Here is an 11,334-nt window from a genome sequence, read left to right on the forward strand (position 1 = left end):
TGGCTGACTCTGACATATCTGGGCTCCCCTGCTGGTCAGCCCGAAATGTGTGTGTCCTCTTATTGAATTTGTGATTTCACCCCATGGGATAATTGTAAAAAAAATGGAAAGTGCATTGGGAGACAGAAGCCCTGAGTGGTTGTATCGGAATCAAGCTAATGTTTTAAATGAATGTATTGTGAGTCCTTTCTTTCCTTTCTTCCGTATGTAGGCGTCAGTGTTTTGTCAGTTTGCTGTATGGCTGTAATATGGAAACATGTCGATTATTTCTTCACAGCGCAAATCCATACAATCGTTTTAAAAAAAACCATTGAGGCCATAGGTGAAACCGCCCCCAGCTAGCCCTAACCCTAACCAGACCGCTTGAAAGAGAAAAAAATCAGCATTGACCCTTATTGAGCCCTGGAACCATAACAGACAAAATTACGTAACGATTGATTGCAAAGGATAATTTCAGGGAGCTGTTCAACCCATGCTCCAACCTGAAGCACTGTCCCTGTGGATTGCGTTGGCAGCCTCGGACCTAAGTGCACTACCACTCAGCCTTAGCACGTCCTCTTTAGAAGGAGACGCTCGATAGAAAACGCGGGAATTAGTTTGAGGCGCTTCACGGGAGTATGGAATGCTATGCAAATGAGGATGCTCTCAGGCGGAAGACTGTTCCTGCCAAAGTGACAATAAAATCATCCAGGCTCCAGCGAAGTCACGTGCGTCGGTGCCACTGACTGACTATACGACACTTACATCCTACTCCACTGACAACCCGGGGGGTTCCCGCCTCCGCTCATTACGGTAGGCTACAGTGCTGAATGAGCGGAGGACAGATTCCTATACGCACCAGCGGGTCGCCGGTGGATTATAATTCATGCATATGAGACCGGAAAGGAACGACTTCGTCACACTTGTTCAACATTTAAACAGAGGGGAGGACACTTCTAATTCCTTTAAGTTATGATCCGCACACACCGAAACCAAACGTCGTTTTGCTGACTGTAATGTAAAAGTAGGCCTAGTTCTGAAAAAGTCGTCCCCTTTGTAAGACTCTTCTACATTCCGCCACATCTCTCGGCGACGCGCTTTGCGCACCGCGCTGGTTGACCTTTACCGCTGGAGTTAAAACGGAAAAAACAGTTGAGCAGGGTCTAACAAGAACCTGGATATATCACTTACAGCCGTGGAGACAGGAGGGAGCCGATGCGCACTGACCGAACTTATGTTCCACTGTGCGCGCGTCGAGTCCAGCAATCCGGTGCCGACGACCGTGGTGGTCGCCTCGGTGGTCGGCATGCCCGTGCTCATCAGAAGGCGAGCATCTATCCCCGCCATTCGGTCCACGAAACGTAACGCGCCCGGGGAATTCCGCTACCTACAGCCTCTGACAGTGTGAGACAAGATGCTGTTATCCTGGAGAGAGGAGTGAGTCTGGGGCACCTCTGGCAGCAGATGCAGCAGCAGCAGCAGCAGCAGAGATCTCTGCCTCAGTGCAACTGGTCAGAGATACAGAGAAATCACCAGGACCACGGTCTCCCGTAGGTCACAGGCTGCCGGCACAGCAGTGGTGGAGTGAGGTGTGGGGGGCAAAGGTCTCTCTCTCTCTCTCTCTCTCTCTCTCTCTCTCTCTCTCTCTCTCTCTCTCTCTCTCTCTCTCTCTTTCTCTCTCTCTCTCTCTCTCTCTCTCTATCTCTCTCTCTTTTTATCTCTCTATCTCTGTCTCTCCCACTCCCTCTTTCTCTCCAACCAATCTCGCTTTCTCTGTCCCCCCCCCCCCCCCCCCCCCCCCCCCTCTCTCTCTCTCTCTCGCGCGCGCTCTCTCTCTATCTTTATCTCTCCTTTAGTTCTCCTCGCCATCCCTTGGACTCTGATAAACACCTTATACCCTGTATTATTTGCTAGTATTTTCACTGTCTGTCAGCTTTTGGCTCACTTAATCTCTGGTGATTTATTCATCATTTTTAGGTGCTCTTGCCTTTTGATGCGTATGTCCTGTTTCTATGACCATTGGCTTTTCAATTATTGATGCACTCTTTAGTGTTTGCTCTGGAACAGTTTGTGAGTCTGTATGTGTTTGTGTTTGTGTGTGTCTGTTGGTGTGTGTGTGTGTGTGCGTATGTGTGAGAGCCCCCCCCCCCCCCCCCCGTCTGTTTTTGTGCAGAACACGGGCCATGTAAGAATTCACTTACTTACAGTTTTTCACAATTGTACACAATTGGAAAATCAGACACAATGTGCACAACCTGAAACTCATGTACCAACTGCAAAACCAATTCTGCTGAACTCCAAGCACATGCTTTAGACTCCAAACCAAACCACATTTTTCACAACACTGCACACAATTCTCTATATCTTGCACACTCTTGGTGTTCACACAGAACACACTGCCAATCACATTTCTAAACTCCAAAGGCTGTTGTGCAATTAGCAATCTGCAATTTGCTATAGAAGGGTCACAGAAGAAAGGCATGACACTAAAGTACAGACATTGAGTAGTATCACTCTCTGAGAATGTTGATAATGGTGATGATGATGAACATTGTTATTCTCATTATGGTTAACATCATTATTTAAGATTTTATCCATCTTATGGTGGAAATGTACTGGATATAAGTATTGAACCTTATCGGTATGTGTAGGCGTGTATGTATGTATATATTTATGTAGGTAAGTGTATGCATGTATATGCAAACACAGTATGCATGACATTTGTTTGTTACTCTTAAAAATGTGAGAAGGGGGGGGTATATAAGCTGAAGCTTCTGCCCCTACCCTTTGGTTACGACCAATAAAAATGCATTAATTTGATCATTCATTCATTCATTCAGATGTTTTGTTTACAGTATTTCCTATTTTCTGTTATCTCTTTCATATCATCCTGTTTTCATCCGGTTTGCTGTGATTTACAGTAGACTGCACATTTTGGGTACAAATACAGTATTTGTTGTTACTGTAAAGTATTGTGCGTTGTTTTCTATTTCAGTATACGTAGAAACATGACAGTGTAACACTGAACATGCAACAGCATAATACTGATGAAGCATTCATATGGTGTTTTCCATTCATACTATGTCTACTCATATGATGTATGTGTTTGTCATTTGAAAAGAAAATACAATTTAGTGAAATTTTGTTCTGTTTTGAGGGCAAAGTGTGTAGGATTTAGCATTTTGTGTGTGAGTTTTGAGATGGGAAAGTGAGTAGTCTATCAGGAAATGTGTTTGAGCAATTGTGAAAAAACTCTTTCTCTTCAAACACGTGTATTGATCCAAGAGTGAATGTCTGGTCTCTCAAACTCCCACAGAGATTCAGAAAGATGGGTGGCTGAGGAATGCAGACAAACCTCTTGCAGGAGACTCTGAAAAACAAAACCAAGACCCTTTTTCCTCTCTCTCCTTTGCACCCCACATGCACCCCCCCCCCCCCCACCCCCCCACCCCGCTCTCAAGAGGTGTTGGATCCTGAGGTGAGGAACGGTGAGGAAGCACTGCCGGGAGGAAGTGTGCTCAAGTTAACCCTGGCCCAGTGTTCATATTGGCGCGGGAACTGTTGTTCTAAATGTCCGCTGATCCGTGTTGTGATGGGTGACCAAAAGTGGTGTGTGCTAAATCAATTAACCTTTTCATGCGTGTGCACCGACTGCACATGGAAGCCATTGGCACTGCACACGCCTCTGGTGCACAGCTGATCTTCACTTAGCGCGTCCAACAGCGATATATATTAAACCACAACAGCCGCCTGTTTGTGCTGTCTTGTTGGCTGCCACTAGTGTGCAGTTCCTCTGACGGCCTCTAGGTGGCCCGCAGTGATAGGATGCAAAAATTATCCCCGGTTGGGATCTCAGCTGGTTCGTCTCCATCATGTCAGGTATTTTTGAGGGGTCACGTTTGACAGTACTATTTCAATACAATGTGATTAAGGGTTGAGTTTTGGTCGTGGACTACTGTGCGCTGGCTATCCTGTTCCACCCCTTAATGTGCTGAACATGGACAGTTTACACCGATGTCAAAAAAACAAAATCGAACACGACATCAATGCCTTAATGACAATTATAGCTATATACAGTATAGATATGAGATAATATGCTGCATGACACAAAAGACAGACACACACATACAATATAAAGAAACACATTGCATAAATAGCCCCGCCCCCCCCCATATGCCAACGTCTCTCTGCTGTGCTATCCGTGGTACCGCATGATCGTGAGAGTGTTCATTTCAAGGTCTTCTTTGTGTGTTTCCCGCCTCACTCTCTCTCCCTTTGTTCTCTTCATCTCGTCTTCGTTTCATGCTCCTCCTTCCACGGGGAGGAGACCTCGTGACTCCAGTCGACGAGCTCGTAAAACTGGGGGTTCAGCCGACACTGACCCCGTCGGACCGGCCGCGGGACAACCCAACGTTGTGTACATTCCTCCCTGCAGGCAGTAGTCATGCGTTTTCCTACAATAACAACAATAACAGGGCCCAGATCACCTCTTAACGGCCCCCGCTTACACTGCCCTGGGGCCAACCCCCCCCCCCCCCATAGCTCCCATGGCGGCTCTCCTCTCAGCTCTGAATCTAGTGGGCTCAACTGGTGGTGGTGGTGGTGATGGGGGAGCCCCACCTCAGAGCGGGTGTGGGCAGCAGGCATGTGCTGCAGCTGGTGTCAGTGGTGCTGATGGTGGTGATGGTGTTGGGGGTGGGGGGGGGGGGATCTGTTGGTCTTTTGAATTGAGGGATTTGGTGGTCGTGGCAGCGTACCAACCCAAGCACACAGCGCTCAGATCTCAGTCCATCTGCGGTATAGAGGCTCATCAGGGGATCCCGACCTAAGAAATGTACTGTGAGCTTTAACACACAGAACCGCAGATTTACGATAAACCTTTTGCACGACTTTGCATTCATTTGTTTATCCTGTGTGTTTGTGAGGTGTGTCTGTGTGTGTGTGTGTGTGTGTGTGTGTGTGTGTGTGTGTGTGTGTGTGTGTGTGTGTGTGTGTGTGTGTGTGTGTTTGTTTGGTGTGTCTGTGTTTAGTTAGGAGAAATAGTCACATCAAGATCAGATTGTGGTTTGCCATGTGGGGAAGTGTGCTTGTGTGTGTGTGTGTGTATGTGTTTGCTTGGTGTGTGTGTGTGTCTGTCTGTGTGAGTGTGACCGTGCCTGGCTACTTCCTTTCAGTATCTTTTGGTCCCATGACCTGGAGTTCTTGTGGGCTGGTTAAGAGGATCACATCCAAAGTCCAGCCGACCCACACAACAGCGGCATTATACACAAACACTAACTAATATGACCTATAACAAGTGTGCTTTGTGTTGTATTCAGTTCAACAGTTCATTTCTCCCTTATCTGCAGCAATCCATGGTTGCTCCACTTTGGTGGGAAATAATTTGTTAGGAATAACCCCTTGAGGTGTATCGTCTCATGTTCAAAGAGGTCCTCAGCGATGATAATTTAATGCAAACACAATTAAAATAAAATAATGAAAAAATAAAAAAGAAAGCTAAAAAATATGAAATGAGTCCAAAAAATAATAATACAACATTCTATTACAAAATGAGGAGAGCATACGCCGAGTTAAGCAGTAAACGGATCATTCAGAGATTAAAGATAGCATTAATGCCAGTGATAGCATTAAAGGTGCAGTGTGTGGGATTAGGTGCCCCCTAGTGTCGAAGTTGCAGATTGCAACCAACTGAATACCGCCCCTCTTCCCTCCCTTTCAAACCATGCAGCCTGTACTGGCCTGTAATGTGTCAGTAAGTACAACTGCATTACGTAGACCAGTGTGAAGTGATGAGATTCCTTGATAGATGAATACATTGTATTTAGTTATTTAATCTGTAAAACTATAGGACATTGCTTACAAGTAAGTAAGTAAGTTATGATTCATTATTAAAAACGCAACCTCTCGACAGCCGTTTGTCTGTTCTGGGCTGCCGTTAAAACCAAGGCGGGGCAACAAGACGGGCTCCGTAGAAAAAGACCCACTCCCCATGTACATATAAAGGGCTCAATCTGTGTAACTAAATCAAAAGTCTTATTTGTATGGGATTATACACTGACGTTAAAGTTAACAAGTGGCATTATATGGATTGAATAATTACAGGTAGAATATGAATATAATAATGATTAGCTATGAAAGGACAGCCAAGGACAAATCGGTGTAGTCTGTTACGTGACTATATTAAGAGGGAGAAGATTTGTTTTGGATGAAGCCTGATCTACAACCACAGCATAATCTAATGATGGTAAAATGAGTTGTAACGCATGCTTCTTTCTTATAACCAGAAGCAGGGAAAGAATCCCCATACAGACGTACCTTTTCTTCACAATATGATTAATATGGCATTTAAATGAAAGTTCAGAGTCAAGCACGAGGCATGACATTTAGTTTGTTTAACTCTTGGCAGCGGCAGTACCCGCAAGAAAGGCATTTACAAAACATAAACCTTAGATTGAGATGTAATGCCTTGGCGAGTGAAACGTTGCTTCATGGAGTAATAATGAATTAGCTGCGAGCCAGTGTTGCCGATAGATTGGCACTTCCGCTCATAGTTTTGCTCGTCTTTCTCAGCTGTCAGCAGGGTCCAGGGAAGACGCCTTCGCTTGGGTACTTTTCAAGGGAGAATGTTTATCTCTAAAGTCGATTCAGAATAGTCCAAAGCATCATGAACATTTGCTATTGCTAATTCATTGACATGTAGTAATTAATAAATCAAACAATAGACATTTTCTTGTAAACGTTTTATTCATTTCAGGTATATTGGACCAGTGCTTCTGCCCCACTTGTTCCCGTCATAAAACATAAACTCACCAGCAGTCTTGCCGTGGGATCATTGCCGCATTTAGATAGCATCAACGTGTTTGGAAAAATAATGTCACATCCACACATGTAAAAATGTCACCGCTGTCATGTCTCACACAGCCAAACACACACACACACACACACACACACACACACACACACACACACACACACACACATGGAATTAGCATACCTGTCAATTCCTTCACCCCCCACAGACAGACACACACACATAATAAATGGAATTAACATTAATGTCACTTCTTTCACATTACACACATGCTAACACACCCCCCCCCCCACACACACACACACACAGACACACACACACACACACACACACACACACACACACACACACACACACACACACACAAACGCACTCTGACAGACAGCTTCAGGGGACACACAAATACAGGGCACCGGCTGGCATCTGCGCCTGCTGTGGCGTTGGGATGGGGCAGCTTTAGCTGAGCCTGTGCCCCCCCCCCCATCAGGGGGGCTGCTGCAGGTGTTGAGCCAGTCGCTCAGACCTCCAGGCCACGCAGTCTGTCAGAGGCGTCGCTTCCCTCCCGTCACCTCCCAGCCGAATCAAAAGAGCTTTATTGGCATAGAAAATAGCCATTCAATTACCTTTAATACATGTTGTTTAAAAAATGCAAAATATAAATCAAACAAAAGTAACAAAATGCGATAAAATGGTGAGTGAACTGCACCACAGAATGAGTCTTTACCCATCTCTATATCAACGTACTGACTGTACATTGGAGAGTCACAATATAACATACAAGGTATAACATGTCAAATATAAAGTAATTATCTAGAGTTATGGTCTCCCTATTCTCTCTCCCTCTTCATCACCATCTCCTAATCTCTCCATCTATCAATCCCTCGCTGTCTCAGTCTCTATTTCTGTTTCATCCTATCCATCTCCCTCAATCTTTTGCTCTCTCTCTCTCTCTCTCTCTCTCTCTCTCTCTCTCTCTCTCTCTCTCTCTCTCTCTCTCTCTCTCTCTCTCTCTCTCTCTCTCTCTGTCTCTCTCTCTCACACAGTTTGGTTCCTGGGCAGGTGACAGCCGGACTACCACACAGACCACCAGACGAACCTATTCGGATAGGGCTGGCAAGCACATCTGCACATGCTGAAATGTCCCTGTGTGAGCACAGGGATAATAAAGCCATACATGTGTGTGTGTGTGTGTGTGTGTGTGTGTGTGTGTGTGCGTGCGTGTGTGGTCTGTTGTGACATCCTTTTAAAGTGCCTTTGGGATTTCAAAATCATTTGGTCTATTGAATGTGATAGAGAGTTGCAAAAGCACAGCGGTTACGGTCTTACGCCTGAAGTCTAAAGTTAGCTTGTTTTGGCAAGAAGCCGACAGAATTATACCTTTTTTTTGCCCCCCCCCCCCCCCCCCCCCGCAGATGCTGATAAAATAAAAGGAATTACATTTTTTCAATATCAATCAATAATGATTCACTCGACTCAGTCGATCATCATAATCATTATCCCATCAATCTGTCTTCAGTCGACCGACTAATTGACCAATCATTTCAGCTGCACCGTCTTCGTTTTCGTCCTAAGTGTCTCCGTAACGGCCGCCGTGGATTGGCTCTGAAGCGCGGGCGGGATCTTGACGCTCACCCCCATCAGGGGGTCTCCACAGAGTGGGTCCTTGAGCCGCAGCCCGCCGATGACCCCGCCCTCCTTCCAGCCCCATAACGTCACGTATTCCACCGTCAAATAGCACACACACACACACACACACACACACACACACACACACACACACACACACACACACACACACACACACACACACACACACACACACACCGCTAACAATGCAACCCCCCATCCTTCAAACACAGAGGCGGTGCCCTCTACGGAGGACTGAGAAACCCACGACGCAACAAGGTCCGCATCTCAGATGGAAACATGAGATGTAGGGTCTTTCAAAGCGAGGTTGATTTATGACCAGGATATAGTGCGCTTTGAGGCAGTGTTAGGGTCCGAGTTAATCTTTGAATATATGATAGTCTTACACAAAGTAGATGTCCTGTGCGTCTGTGTTTCTGCCTGTGTGTGTGTGTGTGTGTGTGTGTGTGTGTGTGTGTGTGTGTGTGTGTGTGTGTGTGTGTGTGTGTGTGTGTGTGTGTGTGTGTGTGCATGCATGTGCGCCAATAATACAATGTATTTATTCGTTTGGAATTGTACTGTATTGTATTGTAATGGTGTCATTTTTGAACGGTATGAGTGTTTCTCTACACCGAGAGTTACAACGGCCCTGTAGCACCAGGGGAATTCTGCAGTGCGTTGGAGTTTACAGAGCGTATAACAGGTTGTTAATATTAGGAAACCACACAGGAAAACAAACTCCTATACCAATACAGATCATTGAGAGCCGTGAGCAATGTGAGCATCACATGCAATGACATGGTCGTACAAAATAATCTATGATCCAAAAGGGATTTTTGATTTTGATAAATCATCATGGATTATTAAAAAAAAAAAACAGGTAAATCAAGGCCGTGTTTGTATCTGTGGGATGGGATTAACATTAATCATTTTAGTGAAGGTTAAATTTCATTTTAAGGGGGTTGCGTCCCATGCAAACGCTCTAGAAAATTGCCCTGCATGGTGAATTACAATACAACACAACAAGAGTCGAGGCCGGTGTGTTCTGATTAGGGCGCTCATGCGCTGAACTGTACTACTATGTGTATGAGTACACACAAATGTTGTGTAACACTCAGGACGCACTACATCCTCTCAATAATAGTGCTGGATCGACGTCTCCTTCCGTTCTGATTTGGCCTGTGGGCTTGATAGAGCCGTCCAGTGGATGCACACGTTCAGGGAGGGCGGAAACATAATGGAAATATAATCAATTGTGACGCCCCGCTGGCCTGCTGCATTTAGCAGCTTGTTATCATCTCTCTAAAGGAGCGGGGGGTGTCTTATCTTCAGATAGGTGAACACTTGAAGTGACTCGGAAGAAGGCCTTTTCGGCACATCCCGACGAACAATACCCAGCATTAACACACCGTGACTGTGTTTCTGGGTCATTGGTATCTGTGTGTGTATGTGTGTGTGTGTGTGTGGTGGGGTGGGGGGGGGGGGGGGTTTGTATGTGTGTGTGTGTGTGTGGAAATCTTACCTTTACACTACATTTAAGTATGCATGTATGTGTGTGTTTGTGTTTGTGTGTGGGAGGAGGTGCAAGCAATATTGGCATATATATATAAATATATATAAATGCCAGTATATATGTATGCATCTCTATATCCAGTTTCAGCTCTAACACATAACAGCTAGATCCCTTGCTATACTATGCTGTCCTACTATGCTCTTTATTGACTTGGCTGGGTGCTTTCAGTTAACGTAAAGGTTTTGCATCGGTTGCTAACCCTCCATCGGCTCGCTGGTCTTACCCGCTAGCCTGTTACCAATTACTGAAATAACAGGGCCTCTTCTTCCATAAGTCCTCCTGCTTTATGTTGGATTTACAACCTGTAGACCCCGTCTTCCATAACAAGGAATGATTTGGACCAGAGTCCAGGAATGATTTATGCGTTCCTTTATAGGGATTATACTATGTCCTATATGTTGTTGAGCAAAATATATATTGTCTATAAAGTCTGTCTGTGAAGCGATCCAGGGCTGTGATAGTCACCAAACCAAAAAAAATCTGGAAAAAGCTTCTTCACGTTAGAACACATTAGATCCCTGGCAGGAAGGGGTGGGACGATAGATGAAGGATCATGAAGGATTTCATGAAACAAATATTCAATGTATATATGCGCTAGATTGAGATTCAGACATCAGATTGAAAGACAACAGGACCCAGGAAAGAGATTAAGATTGTGATTGTGATCTTACTTAACTGTTGCTCAAATTGCCGATCTCTGGCCAATTTGTGAAATTAATGGGCGATGTGTGATTTCCCTGCATAGACATGAGATAAGGCCCTGACACAAGATACAGATAGGTCTTCATAGAGCACTCGTGAAAAGCTTCCCTCATAGTTGTGTGGTGTCGGCAGTAACAGCACATGATCGCTTCAGAAGATGGTTGTTTTAATCTGGATACTGGCTGGATTGTTCTACAGAACCAGCTAAAAAAAAAGTGTTGATATGCACCACGCACAACTTGGGGTTGATTTATATTGCCTGTCAGGACAACACACGCACATGTTTGTCCAATTATTATATAATGAAGGGATTATACACAGTATGAGAGTCTAATCGACATTTAACAGACGGTGTATCATAGGTCGATCCAAGATGAGTCTCTGGTGTAATTCGTAAAAGTTGATCATATATTTAGTTGCAATGCATCTACAGCAGACTACCCCCCCCCCCACACACACACACACACACACACACACACACACACACACACACACACACACACACACACACACACACACACACATTTTTTCCAATTTTGTCAATTTGTCAGTTCTTCTTTTTCATTACAGCATGCCTCTTATACGCACACATACTAGATACAGGAGTTGAACAAATCCATTCTCTGTCAATCATGTTCCACTC

The 11,334-nt window shown here is 45.0% G+C and overlaps 1 protein-coding gene across 1 annotated transcript in view; it reads right to left on the reverse strand.

Annotated features, from left to right (window-relative positions):
• LOC311366763 (melanopsin-A-like) overlaps window positions 1-4,192 on the reverse strand; it is a gene marked incomplete at both ends in the record, with an annotated part of 29,508 nt that extends 25,316 nt beyond the window's left edge. The window contains one exon of the mRNA XM_084485551.1: window positions 4,188-4,192. Coding sequence (XP_084341677.1) covers window positions 4,188-4,192 — 5 coding nt within the window. The remainder of the gene's footprint in view (window positions 1-4,187) is intronic.
• Window positions 4,193-11,334: the final 7,142 nt, after the last annotated feature.

Source organism: Micromesistius poutassou (genome assembly GCF_964030765.1).
Source record: "Micromesistius poutassou genome assembly, chromosome: 21".
In the NCBI taxonomy this organism is placed as follows: domain Eukaryota; kingdom Metazoa; phylum Chordata; class Actinopteri; order Gadiformes; family Gadidae; genus Micromesistius; species Micromesistius poutassou.